General features: G+C 44.6%; 1 protein-coding gene across 2 annotated transcripts in view; it reads left to right on the top strand.

Moving 5' to 3' along the window:
• The window catches only part of LOC129839744 (ubiquitin carboxyl-terminal hydrolase 43-like), a 131,241-nt gene that overhangs the window by 53,959 nt on the left and 60,025 nt on the right, over nt 1-17,257 (top strand). For both annotated transcript variants that reach the window (XM_055907353.1, XM_055907354.1), the window contains exons 4-5: nt 13,101-13,193; nt 16,156-16,291. In XM_055907353.1, coding sequence (XP_055763328.1) covers nt 13,101-13,193; nt 16,156-16,291 — 229 coding nt within the window. The remainder of the gene's footprint in view (nt 1-13,100; nt 13,194-16,155; nt 16,292-17,257) is intronic.

Below are 17,257 nucleotides of genomic sequence, written 5' to 3' on the forward strand. Positions count from 1 at the left end.
AATATGCGGCAGTGGGTGCTGCGGAGTTCGCCCGTTTCCTCCCCGACACAATGCCCCAGCTGCGCATCCAGGCTGCTCAAACGTTGTCTATGTTTGGCAGCACATACCTGTGTGAACAACTGTTTTCTTTGATGAACCTGAACAAAACATCACACAGAAGTCGACTTACTGCTGAACACCTCCACTCAATTCTGAGGATTTCCTCAGCTCAGAGCCTTACCCCGAACATTGATGAACTTGTGGAAAAGATGGGACACCACCAAGTATCACCCTCAACCTCAAACAAGTGAACATTACTGTGCAATCACATATTTAGAGTTTTTACTCAGTTCAAGTTTAAAAGTTAAAGTTTAATATTTGTTTTCACTGCATGTTACTTCTCCTTAAACAAAGTGTTGTTTTTGATTAATAGATTTTTGCACTTTATTTTTTAATGTATTTCAATCCAATTATATTTTAAAAATATTTCAGTTGAGTGGATGATAGAAAATTGCTATTATTGTTTTTTTCTTTGAAGTAAATTTAGCCCACTTTTGCTAAAATAGAAAATATAGGCTACTGATGGTGCCTTGAATACCGGTTTCTTTCATTTAATGTTCATGTTATGGGGATTTTTATATAAAGGAAATTTGTCTTTTGTGTCTGTTGAAAATTAAAGATTACTGACAGAGCCATAAGAAAATATTGCTTTATTTATCTGATCATATTGGAATATATTTGTTAGGTTTTCAGTAGGTTCAATTAGGTTCACTAGACTATATGCGTCATTTAAAAATTTTTCAATGAACATTCGAACAGTCCGGCCCTCGGCTTGTAGCTAAATTTTTTATTTGGCCCTCCGTCCATTTGACTTTGACACCCCTGGTCTACACCCTCAGTCTGTCATGTTGAGTTTGGAACGTTGGTTTTCTTAGTGTCAACGACTGCATCCCAAATGGCACCCTATTGCCTTTCAAGTAGGCTACACAACTTCAATGGGCCCTGGTTAAACGTTGTGCACAATAAAGGGAATAGCATGCCATTTGGGAGGCACCCAAAGGACTGAGGAAATAGATCTTGTCTTTCTATTCGTACTCTCCCCTGTGTCTTCAGTTCAACACAGCTGCCCAAGATGGTGGTGTAGATTTCTGTAGCCAAACCTTTTAAAGCAGATTATCCAGAGTTCACAGTCACTCCTCATTCAACCTCTCCTTTGATTTTATTACCATAATGTTCCACTTACACCCCTTCTCCATCTTGGGAGGCCTCCTGGGCTGCCATCTTCCCCCCTTCCACCATGACCTTACCTGGGACGTCTCTGAGCTGATCCCATCCCAGGCTGGATGCTTTGAAGTGGGGGTTAGAGTGTTGTTGAAGTGGAGGGCTGCTTTGATCTCTCCACTGGTGTCTTTTTGTGAATGTACAGCGCGAACGTACAGAGCGTAGAGACTCTGCCAAGCCCTGTTTCCTCTTTCCAGCCCGACACCTTCTAACTATCATCAACTAACAGTTTCTCTCTCTCTCTCTCACACACACACACACACACACACACACACACACACACACACACACACACACACACACACACACACACACACACACACACAGACACACACACACACGCACACTGTTCGCACATACCCAGGTCTGCCAATTACCCCACTAATACAGTACTTCTGTTTACTCTGTTTACTTACCCTTCAGGGCCCCTCTCTGCCAAGCAAACACCAAGACAATTGTATTGACCCAGTACTGTCAGAGCTGAAGCACTTTATTACTCTCTGGGAAACTGTTTACGCTGTTTCATGATGTGATTGACTCTAGTGGTTGAGGACGGTGGAGTAATTGTGAGGACTGCCAATAAGATTTCCCTCCTCCTTGTTGAAACCCCAGTAACAACTGAGGTAATACAAAGAGAAATCGCATACTTAAGCTAAGAGAGGGGCTAAGAGTTCTCAGATGTGCGTGCCCACTCACAATGTACCTTTTGTTTTATGGGGTTGGATTTGTACTGTAGGAGCCTACAGAGTAAGTGGTTGCAGTTGGAGCTTGCCAGAGATGATAGCCCAGCGCAGTTGTTTGTTTAGAGAATGAGTTCAACAACTGGTGTCCGGGTCCCCAATGCTCCGGTGACGTGGAGGAGGAGGCTGTCAACGGTCCTGGATCGAGACCAGAGAGACAGAGGGACGATTAGAGCCTCGTCTAGCCTCATATCTCCACACTGCAGATGGGGACCAGAGCGTGTCGCCCCTCTCAGTATGCAAGCAGGATATGCACACACAGGCACGGATGCAGACACCCTTCTCTGAGTGGATAGAGGCAGTAACCGTACGCATGAACTCTCTGACATGAACACACTGGAACTGGAAAGGCCACTCTCTGAGATAGCACTCATCATCAGCAGAGGAAATACTAGCGCAGAATGATGAGGATGGTCAACCTTAAACTTCATCAGCACTGTGAGATGAAGGTCACAGCAACTATTTTGGGGGGCGGGGGGGTTCAACTCAAAAGTTTTTAAGCAAATGAACATCCATTTTGGCTTAGTGCTGCCTCCAATATCACAAATGCCACACTCAATCTCTTGAAGTTGAAGACAATGTCCCAGCACAGGAAGCGTTCAACAGACCAATCAGCTTGTCTGTCACGTTCTGACCATAGTTTGCTTTGTATGTTTCTATGTTTTATGTCTAGGGTGTCTATTTCTGTGTTTGGTCAGGGCGTGAGCTGGGGTGGGCATTCTATGTTGTTTTTCTATGTTTTGTTCTATACGTTATATTTCTATGTGTTTGGCCTAGTATGGTTCTCAATCAGAGGCAGGTGTCGATCGTTGTCTCTGATTGAGAATCATACTTAGGTAGCCTGTTTTCCCACTATGGGTTGTGGGTAGTTGTTTTACATTTTAGTGTTTTCACCATTCGGGACTGTTTCGGTTTTCATTTTAAATCTCTTGTTCTTTTTGTATTTTGTATTCATTCTCATTAAAAGTTATTATGGATACGTACCACGCTGCATTTAGTTCCTCCTCTCCATCCACCAACGAGAGCCGTTACATTGTCTCCTAACCGGCGTTGCATTAGCTCCCAGACTTCATCTTCCAGCTCGTCACACCCCTCAGAGAGAGGCAGCCGAAAACAATTGTCCCCCCCCCCCTCCCCCTTTTGAGGCGTAGCCCTCTGTTAATTTCCCATGGCGTGGGCCCTTTGTTTAAATGTCTCTAATGGAGAAGCAGATAGAGGCAGATCAGCCTCAGTGCACTCATCCAACCCAACCCATCGCAGACACCAGCAATCCAGACAGACTGACTGACAGGGGAATTTGGCTCTGGCTACAGCAGCCCGCCCCGTTTCACCAGAGGAAATGAGATAGAGAGGAAATGAGGTAGAGAGGAAGAGAGGAAATGAGGAAGAGAGGAAAGGAGGGAGCAGAGGAGGAACTGTCTGCTGACCTGTAGAGTAAAAGTGTGGAAGGACTTGCCAAGTGTTCCACTTTAGACGTTATGCTAATTACAGGGCAGAAGACGCTATACTGTAGACTTTTGTCTGTGGATTGATTGGTTAGTCGAACGACTGAGGGGATACTCGAGCCTGTGCCTTTGTCCTGGAGTGGCACTGGGCTGAAATGGCATCACGACCTCTGTGCCGGCCTGTATCCATCAGTGTATGGGATTGGGGTCCTTGCATTTCTGTTCAGGCATCATTCGCCACCCCGGCCATTACCAATGTGTTTCTTTACCACTTCGCTTTTAGCCACATTTGTGGAAAATGCAAATCACCAATGGCGCGATATTGAATCTCAAATGGGCTTTTCACATGGGCACTGAGTATTTATGAGACCCGGCTGACTCCAATCCCTGGGGAAGTTATATCTCGCATTTGTCCTCTCAATTTTTGGATAAAATCGACTGTGAATCCATTGGAATACATTATTCAAACAGAGAGGGATTTTTAGCTGGTGAAACTGAAAGGAAAAGGGGATTGATGGAAGACCAGATTCACCGTAGGTTCAAATGTATTCACCAAGAAGGTCTGTGTTGTGTGTTTGACACAGTATCTTCATTCTGTCTCATGTGGGTTCAGGGTAATACACGGTATGAGCTGTTTGCTATGAGAGCTGCGTTCAAGAAAGCTCTTGGACCAATTTACTGGTCAAACATTCTCTAAAAGCACTGTGTCTACGTCATGACGTTTGAATTGTGTCTAATGTATGTTGATGTGTAGCATGTGCTATATGTAGGCCTATGAAATGAGAGCTGCATTCCAATAGGGTGAGACTGCAGGTTCAGTCATGCTGTTTGGGTTGTTATGTCTTAATTCAGTGGTCCTGAGCGATATAGATGCTGCGTTCAAGAAAGGTGATATGAGGCTACGTGTTTAGTAATGCTGGTCACGTACTATTTATTTAGGTAGTGCAGAGAGGCTGTTCAAAAACTCATCTGTATAAATGATGAATAATGGTTTCTGGTAGACCGTCGGTTGGTAGGACTGCTAACTCGTTGCTGTGGGCTAGAGGCCAGGGGATTGGTGCTGTGAGAGTCAGCCAAATGCAGAGTGGATGGTGGTGTGAGGATAGGTTGGACACAGACACACTGACAGACTCTCTCCTCACAGACACACACACACACACTGACAGACTCTCTCCTCACAGACACACACACACTGACAGACTCTCTCTCCACAGACTAGAGGTCGACCGATTATGATTTTTCAACGCCGATACCGATACCGATTATTGGAGGACCAAAAAAGCCGATACCGATTAATCAGCCGATTTTTTACAATTTATTTGTAATAATGACAATTACAACAATACTGAATGAACACTTATTTTAACTTAATATAATACATCAATAAAATCAATTTAGCCTCAAATAAATAATGAAACATGTTCAATTTGGTTTAAATAATGCAAAAACAAAGTGTAGGAGAAGAAAGTAAAAGTGCAATATGTGCCATGTAAGAAAGCTAACGTTTAAGTTCCTTGCTCAGAACATGAGAACATATGAAAGCTGGTGGTTCCTTTTAACATGAGTCTTCAATATTCCCAGGTAAGAAGTTTTAGGTTGTAGTTATTATAGGAATTATAGGACTATTTCTCTCTATACCATTTGTATTTCATATACCTTTGACTATTGGATGTTCTTCTAGGCACTTTAGTATTGCCAGTGTAACAGTATAGCTTCCGTCCCTCTCCTCGCCCCTACCTGGGCTCGAACCAGGAACACATCGACAACAGCCACCCTCGAAGCAGCGTTACCCATGCAGAGCAAGGGGAACAACTACTCCAAGTCTCAGAGCGAGTGACGTTTGAAACGCTATTAGCACGCACCCCGCTAACTAGCTAGCCATTTCACATCGGTTACACCAGCCTAATCTCGGGAGTTGATAGGCTTGAATTCATAAACAGCAGAGCTGCTGGCAAAACGCACGAAAGTGCTGTTTGAATGAATGCTTACGAGCCTGCTGGTGCCCACCATCACTCAGTCAGACTGCTCTATCAAATCATAGACTTAATTATAACATAATAACACACAGAAATACGAGTCTTTGGTCATAAAATATGGTTGAATCCGGAAACTATCATCTCGAAAACAAAACGTTTATTCTTTCAGTGAAATACGGAACCGTTCCGTATTTTATCTAACGGGTGGCATCCATCAGTCTAAATATTCCTGTTACATTGCACAACCTTCAATGTTATGTCACAATTGTAAAATTCTGGCAAAGTAGTTCGCAATGAGCCAGGCGGCCCAAACTGTTGCATATACTGACTCTGCGTGCAATGAACGCAAGAAAAGTGACACAATTTCACCTGGTTAATATTGCCTGCTAACCTGGATTTCTTTTAGCTAAATATGCAGGTTTAAAAATATATACTTCTGTCTATTGATTTTAAGAAAGGCATTGATGTTTATGGTTAGGTACACGTTGGAGCAACGACAGTCCTTTTCGCGAATGCGCACTGCATCGATTATATGCAACACAGGACAAACTAGTAATATCATCAACCATGTGTAGATATAACTAGTGATTATGATTGATTGATTGATTGTTTTTTATAAGATAAGTTTAATGCTAGCTAGCAACTTACGTTGGCTTCTTACTGCATTCGCGTAACAGATGGGCTCCTCGTGAGGCAGGTGGTTAGAGCGTTGGACTAGTTAACCAAGATTGAGTCCCTGAGCTGACAAGGTAAAAATCTGTCGTTCTGCCCCTGAACAAGGCAGTTAACCCACCGTTCCTAGTCCGTCATTGAAAATAAGAACGTGTTCTTAACTGACTTGCCTAGTTAAATAAAGGTGTAAAAAAATAAATAATATCGGCGTCCAAAATGACCGATTTCCGATTGTTATGAAAACTTGAAATCGGCCCTAATTAATCGGCCATTCCGATTAATCGGTCGACCTGTACCACAGACACACACACATACTGACAGACTCTCTCCTCACAGGCACACACACACTGACATACTTTCTCTTCACAGACACACACACACTGACAGACTCTCTCCTCACACACACACACACACACACACTGACAGACTCTCTCCTCACAGACACACACACACACACTGACAGACTCTCTCCTCACAGACACACACACACACACACTGACAGACTCTCTCCTCACAGACACACACACACACACTGACAGACTCTCTCCTCACAGACACACACACACACACACACTGACAGACTCTCTCTTCACAGACACACACACACACTGACAGACTCTCTCTTCACAGACACACACACACACACTGACAGACTCTCTCCTCACAGACACACACACACACACACTGACAGACTCTCTCCTCACAGACACACACACACACACTGACAGACTCTCTCCTCACAGACACACACACACACACACACTGACAGACTCTCTCTTCACAGACACACACACACTGACAGACTCTCTCCTCACAGACACACACACACACACACACACACACACACACACACACTGACAGACTCTCTTCTCACAGACACATACACACACACACACACACACACACACCAGAATGGAAATGCTGTCAGCCTCCACACACAGAGTTTTAAGTGATGCCAGAGAGAGAGTGTGTGTGTGTGTGTGTGTGTGTGTGTGTGTGTGTGTGTGTGTGTGTGTGTGTGTGTGTGTGTGTGTGTGTGTGTGTGTGTGTGTGTGTGTCAGACTCCACGGAGAGCGTTCTAAGTGATGTTGGAATGTGTAAGCACCACTAATGCTGTGACTGTCACTTTCCCATACAGAGTAAATACAGGAATCATTTTAACCCCTTTAACTCTCAGAATTTGTGATAGATCCAAAGAAATAGAATGACTAGATCCATAGAAATAGAATGACTAGATTCATAGAAATAGAATAACTAAGTAATACTTTTGAAATAGTAATGCTATTTCTATGATATCTGGGCCCATATCTACAAAACCTCTCAGAGTAGGAGAGTAGGTGCTGATCTAAGATCAGTTTCGCCTTTTAGATCAGAAGGAATAAGATTAGAAGGACAGGTGGGGACCTGATTCTAGATCAGCGCTCCTACTCTGAGACTCTTTGTGGATACAGGGCCTGTGTTGTAACGACTCTCGTTAACGACCTGTACCGACTATACTTGACTGCATCACTGTCCTGGAGTGACTCAGCAGAACACCTGATAACCTGGACTCATTCAGCTGAGAACAACCAGGAGGAAAAGAGAGAGCAGAGAGAGGAGCAGTCAGATGTATCAGCACGGTGGAGCTAACATGTTCCGCACAAGCTAGTCTGCCTCTCTCTCTCCAACCAGTCTCTACCACCACTGCCATCCTTCCTTCTCTCCTCTGCCTCCATCTCTCTGCCTCCATCTTTCTCTCTACATCCGCCTTTCCCTTCTCCCCCCCCCCCCCCCCCCCTGGGGATGCTGCTGACACAGTCCTCTTGGCTGTCCTCCATGTTTCTGTGCTTAACCCCCAGGCTCATCCCCTGCTGTTCCCCCTGTAGGGTTGATCACCTCTGTGGCTCTGCTGTCCCACACCACTACTAAATCCCCCTGGGTGTACTCTGGCTGGGTCTCTGGCCAGGGAGGTATTCATGTTGGAGTCATTATTGTGTTGGTTGACACTGGTAGTGGATGCCCTGCATGACACGGGAGGATGAGACGGGGTAGTGAATCTTTTGCATTGGGATGATGTTGCAGGTGTCATGTCCCTGTTAATCTGGATGTCCTTGCTTCTCAGTTGACTTGGTGCTCTCTCTTCAGTTTCCGTCTGCACCTCTCTCTTTCTACTAACCACATCTACTTAGGGATAGACGTTTCGGTCAATTTTGGTGCCGACTAACTGATCATCAACAAACTGTAAAAAAACAAAATACGTGATCGACACGTCAGAGCAATGGGAGTCACCAGAGCAATGGGAGTCACCAGAGCAATGGGAGTCGCCAGAGCAATGGGAGTCACCAGACCAATGGGAGTCGCCAGAGCAATGGGAGTCACCAGAGCAATGGGAGTCGCCAGAGCAATGGGAGTCACCAGAGCAATGGGAGTCGCCAGAGCAATGGGAGTCACCAGAGCAATGGGAGTCACCAGAGCAATGGGAGTCACCAGAGCAATGGGAGTCACCAGAGCAATGGGAGTCGCCAGAGCAATGGGAGTCACTAGAGCAATGGGAGTCACCAGAGCAATGGGAGTCACCAGAGCAATGGGAGTCACCAGAGCAATGGGAGTCGCCAGAGCAATGGGAGTCGCCAGAGCAATGGGAGTCGCCAGAGCAATGGGAGTCGCCAGAGCAATGGGAGTCGCCAGAGCAATGGGAGTCACTAGAGCAATGGGAGTCACCAGAGCAATGGGAGTCGCCAGAGCAATGGGAGACGCCAGAGCAATGGGAGTCGCCAGAGCAATGGGAGTCGCCAGAGCAATGGGAGTCGCCAGAGCAATGGGAGTCGCCAGAGCAATGGGAGTCACTAGAGCAATGGGAGTCACCAGAGTAATGGGAGTCACTAGAGCAATGGGAGTCGCCAGAGCAATGGGAGTCACTAGAGCAATGGGAGTCACCAGAGTAATGGGAGTCACTAGAGCAATGGGAGTCACCAGAGTAATGGGAGTCGCCAGAGCAATGGGAGTCACCAGAGCAATGGGAGTCACTAGAGCAATGGGAGTCACTAGAGCAATGGGAGTCACTAGAGCAATGGGAGTCACTAGAGCAATGGGAGTCACTAGAGCAATGGGAGTCACTAGAGCAATGGGAGTCACCAGAGTAATGGGAGTCACTAGAGCAATGGGAGTCACTAGAGCAATGGGAGTCACTAGAGCAATGGGAGTCACTAGAGCAATGGGAGTCACCAGAGCAATGGGAGTCACTAGAGCAATGGGAGTCACTAGAGCAATGGGAGTCACTAGAGCAATGGGAGTCACTAGAGCAATGGGAGTCACTAGAGCAATGGGAGTCACTAGAGCAATGGGAGTCACTAGAGCAATGGGAGTCACTAGAGCAATGGGAGTCACTAGAGCAATGGGAGTCACCAGAGCAATGGGAGTCACTAGAGCAATGGGAGTCACTAGAGCAATGGGAGTCACTAGAGCAATGGGAGTCACCAGAGCAATGGGAGTCACTAGAGCAATGGGAGTCACCAGAGTAATGGGAGTCACTAGAGCAATGGGAGTCACTAGAGCAATGGGAGTCACTAGAGCAATGGGAGTCACTAGAGCAATGGGAGTCACTAGAGCAATGGGAGTCACCAGAGCAATGGGAGTCACTAGAGCAATGGGAGTCACTAGAGCAATGGGAGTCACTAGAGCAATGGGAGTCACCAGAGTAATGGGAGTCGTCCAAAGACGGGAAGGCAGCTTCGGCCCAAAATAAGCCCATAGAAACTAGGGATGCACAATATATCAGTAAGCATATCGGAATCGGACGATATTAGCTAAAAGTGCCAGCATCGGCCCGATGTCTAGTTTAACCCCGATGTGCAAAACCGATGTCTAAGCTGACGTGCATAACTATATAACGTAGGTAGATGACGTAATGACGGCACGAAAAATATGTCTCTACACGTGTAACACAGCATTCATAACCTAGCCCACAATGTCTGCTGTGTGGATCGAGCAGTCAACAAGTCGAGCCGTCGTTTGAAAGAGTAAGAAAATTTCAGCAAGACAACTCAAAGGCAAAATCCATTCAAGCCTAGATAATGGAATTCATTGCCCTTGACAATCAACCGTTCTCTGTCGCGGATGATGTTGGCTTTCGTCGACTGGTTGAGCACCGGTACACACTACCAAGTAGGCGCTATTTTTCAGATGTTTCCCTACCGTAATTACACAGTATTGCTGAAACTCACATCCATGAACTTCTTGCTATGGGTGTCACTGCTATTAGCTTCACGACTGACATTTGGACCAGCAATGTCAACCCCATGAGCATGCTGAGTCTGACAGCACATTGGGTCGACGAGGATTTCCTACTGAGGAAAGTCATATTGCATCCTCAAGAATGTGCTGGTTCTCATACCGCTGCTGCCATTTCAATGGCATTTGAGAACATGTTTGAAACTTGGAAACATGAACACTCCTAGCGCCATTCGAACAACTGACTGGAGAAATAAGCTCATCAACTGTGTCTGCAGCAGACGTGATACCCTCTGTCATGGCATTGAGACGCCTGCTCAACAAAACTGCAGACAGACCGTGGGGTTAAAACTTGCAAAAGTACTCTACAAGAGGCTGTGAACAAGCGTTTCCATGGCATTCTCTCTGCACCTCTTCTGTGTCGCCACCATGCTCTATGCTAGGTACAAGGACCGCTACTTCAATGCAGACAAGAAAACAGGGTTTACGTGAAATGTTACAGACACAGCTGGACAAGATGGAAACGGACACCGTGACAGTGCGCACTGGAAGAGAGGCCACTGACAGACAGAGAGCTGAAACGTCACTGCTTGACATGTATGATGAAATCCTGGTTAAGACTGAACAAATGAACAACAAAACAGCACAGCAAGTAAGCCTAACTGAAATAAATTGGTTTTGATTATGTTTTACTGGTAATACGTAAATGACAACAAAATCACTTTTTGGTGTGTGTGTGTGTGTGTGTGTGTGTGTGTGTGTGTGTGTGTGTGTGTGTGTGTGTGTGTTTCAACTATTTAACTGAACTAGAATGCTGAAAAGGCCGCAAAAATTTTAAATATCGGTTATCGGTATCGTTTTTCTTTTGTCAAGGAAAATATCGGATATCGGTATCGGCCAAAAATGTAATGTCAGTGCATCCCCAATAGAAACGCATTGGACTTATTTTGGCGAGAGTGAAACCTCTCGTTTGACCTCTTTCTCTCTGATACTATGCATGCATACATGGACCAGACAGTTTTCATTAAGAGCCTAATGGAAGCATGCAACAAAGCAAGCCTATCGTCTTACAGTCAAAAGGCTGTAGCCTACTATTTAACATGCAACTCCTGTAATAAAGCAGCTAGTAAAACTTCCTTTTCAAACATTTACCCAAATGCAATTGGTGGAAAACCCAGTTCTAAACTGTGCACCTAATGGAGCAGTTCCATTTGACAGAGAGGACATCTCAATTAGAAACTTAGAAAGAGGGGGAATCTAATAGCAACTACTATGATGGGTTGCTAATATGACTAGGATTGTGCCTTTGGCTGCTGGACAATGAAAGAAAGTTGATTTGAAAACCAATAGAACAGGAGAGAAATGCTGGTTAATGGCATGAGGAAGTCTTTATAAAATAATTGCCTCCGCGTTTCTTTGGAGGTATTTTGGCTATGCTACTTTGAAGCAAGGTAACACACGCCTCATTATTTGAAGTGACGTAAACGTTCAAGTTTCAAATAATTATACTGCCTCAAGCTCACATTGCAAAGTGGTGGGTGACGCGCTGATAGTCAACGGTTGGCAGGCTATAGCGTATGCATCCGAATAGCGAATTTGGAGACGCGCTTTACGAGTTCATACTTAGAAATTAAAGTAGCTCCTTTATAATCGTGGCCACCAATGTTTTTAACACGCGATTGCATTTAGAATTGTTATTTGTTGAACAATGACTGGGCTTCCGAAAGCAGTTTTCACTCCAGTAAGTAGGCTATTCCTCTCCTCAAACTCAAAATGCATGCTGTCCACGTGTGATAAATAAGATGCATGACGACTAACGAAAATACACACGCGCCAATTTAATCCTACAAAATTATGAAAATGAACCTAAGCATTACCGGACAAGTGTATTTAAGGTGGCTAAGCGATTTAACGGTTAACCTCCCTACATCTACCTAATTCCTGCTGTATGACTCTTTCTTTCTTATCTTTTTCCGTCCCCACATTCCTCTCTTCCCACCACGGTTTTTGAACACCCGCTGAAATATTCAAAATATAACCAGGTTATTTCTCTCTTTTCTTGTGAATATTTCAGTCTCTTCCGGTGTGTTTTCTAACAGAGGATGTGAGGCTCCAGGTGTAGTGGTGTCTCTCTTGGAGCTAAATGCACTTTCTCTGTTCTGTCCAGCTACTCCGTAACACGCCATGCATAACGTTACACATATAGAAGCCCTGCCAGGTGAGGTTGAACATCTTTACCTCTCCACTCAACCTAGACACACACACACACACACACACACACACACACATACACACACACACACACACACACACACACACACACACACACACACACACACACACACACACACACACACACACACACACACACACACACACACACACACACACACACACACACACACGGTGCCCAAGATCATGTGTCTGTGTACCACACCATCCCACCTCACGTGAGAGGAGCTGGTTGGAAAATGGATTTGACCAGGTTGCCCCTCAATTGGATCTGGCTTACTCATCCTAAAGTATCAAAAAATGTATTGTGTGACATAGATGATTTGGACATGAAGCGCAAAAATGCTAATATAGTTAGCATTGACTTGCATTGGATTTGTGCCACAAATGTTTAAAAGTTAGCATTTGGAACAGTGTCCAGGTAAACAAAACTAAAGCGTGGATTGCTGTCTTACCTTGTCCATAGACTGCTTACAGGGTAAGGAAACCAATATGTCATTTAGTAATTGGGGTGAAATATACCTTAACCCATACCCCCTCTCTCCATCTCTCTGTTGTATCTGTAGGTCCTCCCTGACATGTCCACATTGCCTTAAACAGAGCAACACCTTTGACCCATTCCTCTGCATCTCACTGCCCATTCCCCTACGGCAAACCAGGTAAGCCACACCAGTCATAAAGCCACTGCGTGTGTGTGTGTGTGTGTGTGTGTGTGTGTGTGTGTGTGTGTGTGTGTGTGTGTGTGTGTGTGTGTGTGTGTGTGTGTGTGTGTGTGTGTGTGTGTGTGTGTGTGTGTGTGTGTGTGTGTGACATGTACACTTTTAATGTTACCAGTTCTCCCTTTTTGTGACAACAAGACACAGTGGAATATGATCAAGTGCTAGTGTTGTGAAAAGCAGGGTGGGCGTTTCTGACAGGTGCACAACAGCTTGCTGGAATAGCGTATATATCGCATTGTCCCTCTCTAGCTCACAGACAGTCTATCCACACGGCCAGTCTGATACTGATTCTATTAACATGCTAGTTTGGTAGTAGACACTCTTATAGATTAGTAGATTGGTACGAATGTCTCATCCTATGTTCAAGAAGGGCCTTTTTCCCTTTATTCAGATTACACCTGCTCACTTTCGGTTGCTTGAAAAGGAAATAATTTCCAAAATATCTTTATTTTTTAAACAAGCCTTAGAAAGTTGGTTGCAATTTCAGTTTAATCCACCTGAAAGGACGGAACAAATAGTACAACAAATCTTGTGGTTAAATTCAAATATAGTAATTGATAAAAAAAAACTGTATTTATCGAAGAAATGTTTAAAAAAGGTATAATTTTTGTGAATGATATCATAAATAGGACTGGTGGAGTAATGTCACACATGCAGCTAACACAGACATATGGAAATGTCTGCTCTACCCAAAATTACAACCAATTAATTGCAGCATTACCACAAAAATGGAAGAGGCAGGTGGAAGGGGATAAAAGTAAGGAACTTGTATGTCAGCCTTATATTAAAGAACATAAATGGTTAAAGAAAAGTGTGATAAATAAAAACATATACCAATTTCATTTAAGGACCAAAAAACTTACAGCTGTGCCATATAAATTGCAAAATAGTTGGGAAGAGATTTTCGATGTACCCATTCCATGGCACATGGTTTATGAATTGATACGCAAAACAACGCCGGATTCAAAACTTCGAATTTTTCAATTTAAATTATTGTACAAAATTCTTGCAACTAATAGAATGTTATATATATGGGGGATACAATCTTCCCAGCTCTGTAGATTCTGCTGTGAGGAGGCAGAGTCATTAGACCATTTATTTTGGTATTGTCCGCATGTAGCTCGTTTTTGGTCACAGGTCCAGGAATGGTTGAAGAATTGCAACATTTGCGTAGAACTAACGCTACAGATAGCAATACTGGGGGATTTGAAAAGCCATAGTCAATCAATCAATAATATAATAATTATTTTAGCAAAAATGTTTATTTTTAATTTACAATCCGTGGAAGCTATGAGAATAGGAAGATTCAAATCTTTTGTGAAGCATCACAGCACAGTTGAAAAATATATGGCAAATAAAAATCTGAAATGGATGATGTTGGAAGATAGATGGGAAAGGTTGAGTGGAGCTGAAGGGTGGGACTAATAACAAGATAAACAATGTAGGGCATACGGGATCTGTGAAATATGTATAGGTGCGGAGCTATTGTGAAATAGCACAGTTACAAGTGGAAATCAAACTGGATGGACAACAGAAATAGAGGAAGGACTAAGAACAAACAAGAGAGAACTATTATAAAGTAGACTGTGTCTGTAAAATGTGTATAAGATGTATAAATTGAAGGTAAAAACAGAAATGTTTATCAGTTTACTCCAATTGGGGGATCGGTGGTAGGGTTTGCGGGGAATAATAATAAAGGTATACTCTTTTAAAAAAGTATGTATGTCTATGTAGGTATGTGTATGTAGGTGAAGGTGAATGCACCAATTTGTAAGTCGCTCTGGATAAGAGCGTCTGCTAAATGACTTAAATGTAATGTAAATGTAAAATTTATATATGTGTATATGTATGCATACGTGAATGGATATATATATTTACCCAAAAAATATGGGGGATTGGAAATGATGCAGACAATTACATTGGAAGCAATATTCTTTCCGCAATATTAAGCTGATCCACCCCCCAAAATAGAAAAAAAAAAAAAAAAAAAAAAGTTGACACTCTTATACGATGCAACTTACCGCATTTGTATTAAGGTATAGCTCTTGTATAGCTCTTAAATATCCAGCATATGACCTTAATACCAAGAGACTGACTTCATGAATCCTCATCAGTTCAAGTGGGACCCACACAGTTAATGATTTTGGGACTCCGTTGTGCCCCCCTTTGGGAGGGATGTATTCTCTCATCTCATTGTCCTCACTTACTGATGGCATATTCCCCTTATCGCTCCGCTGTCTGCAACTGAAATCTTAGTGAGATCTCAATAATGGTCGTGTCTTCTTACATCAGCAGGGGGTTAACTAACATCACCGGCTCTTACTTTGTACACCGCATCTCCGTCTCTCATCCAGTCTCATCTCAGCATGTCTAACAACATCAACAAACCAGCGCTCACATCCTCCCCGTGTCTCTGCTCTTTGAGCACTCTGTTAGCGACGACGACAACACTTCCTGAATAATGCATGATGGGAAAGCAGGAAGCTGGGGCGTCATCAGAGCTCCTGTCTCTCTGACAGACTTTCCTCTATCCATCCCTCCATCTCTCTATCCCTCCACCCGTTCTTCCCTCACCTGAGTCATACCTCAAACCTGTGGCCTCAAATAGCATTAAGTGCTCATCCCTCCATCCTTCCATTGCTCCACCTGTCATGCTCACATCTTCTGCACTAGCTAGCTCCTGTTGATTGTAGATAGGCATGCCTCAGCAGACACAGACAGGCTCCCTGTGGTGCTAATGCTAACACGTTAGCATCGCCTTGCAGTCAGGCATGCCCAGGCAGACACTGTGGAGGGGACAAGAGACCAGCACAGCAAGTGTAATGTCTAGAAGCTGTCTTTGTGTGTGTGTGCTTGTGAAGAACTGTCTGGAACAAGATTCTCTTTCTCTCTCCCTCTCCAGGTGTATGAGTGTGACCCTGGTGTTCAGTACTAAGGGTCAGAGGTATCTACGTGTCGGTCTGGCTGTGCCTCTCATCGGCTCCATCTCCTGCCTACGTGCCATGGTTGCTGAGGAGGGCAAGACCACGCCAGACCAGGTAAGGGCTGCGCACACACACACGCACATGGTCAGTGGGCCAGACTTGTTAGCCTACTAAATCTTAAAGGCCCTATCCTGCTCTATCCTATGTCTATGGGGTGTAAATTCATTATTCCACTCACTCACTGTAACATTCTCGTGGTGAGAATCTCTGTCCGTTAATTACCATACCTACCAGACAGAGGCTTTTTACCCATTGTAACAGGATCATCATGGAAAGCCCTGCTGCTCTGACCGACACAGAAAAAGGAAAACCAGGCAGAGAAAGAGAGGGGGGCTAGACCGACAGAGAAAGAGAGAGGGGCTAGACAGACAGAGAAAGAGAGGGGGTTAGACCGACAGAGAAAGGGAGAGGGGCTAGACGGACAGAGAAAGAGAGAGGGGCTAGACAGACAGAGAAAGAGAGGGGCTAGACAGACAGAGAAAGAGAGGGGGTTAGACCGACAGAGAAAGGGAGAGGGGCTAGACGGACAGAGAAAGAGAGAGGGGCTAGACAGACAGAGAAAGAGAGGGGCTAGTCAGACAGAGAAAGAGAGGGGGTTAGACCGACAGAGAAAGGGAGAGGGGCTAGATGGACAGAGAAAGGGAGAGGGGCTAGACAGACAGAGAAAGGGAGAGGGGCTAGACAGACAGAGAAAGGGAGAGGGGCTAGACAGACAGAGAAAGGGAGAGGGGCTAGATGGACAGAGAAAGGGAGAGGGGCTAGACAGACAGAGAAAGGGAGAGGGGCTAGACAGACAGAGAAAGAGAGAGGGGCTAGACAGACAGAGAAAGAGAGGGGGTTAGACAGACAGAGAAAGGGAGAGGGGCTAGATGGACAGAGAAAGAGAGAGGGGCTAGACAGACAGAGAAAGAGAGGGGGTTAGACCGACAGAGAAAGGGAGAGGGGCTAGACAGACAGAGAAAGGGAGAGGGGCTAGATGGACAGAGAAAGGGAGAGGGGCTAGACAGACAGAGAAAGGGA

This window comes from Salvelinus fontinalis, chromosome 40 (assembly GCF_029448725.1).
Source record: "Salvelinus fontinalis isolate EN_2023a chromosome 40, ASM2944872v1, whole genome shotgun sequence".
In the NCBI taxonomy this organism is placed as follows: domain Eukaryota; kingdom Metazoa; phylum Chordata; class Actinopteri; order Salmoniformes; family Salmonidae; genus Salvelinus; species Salvelinus fontinalis.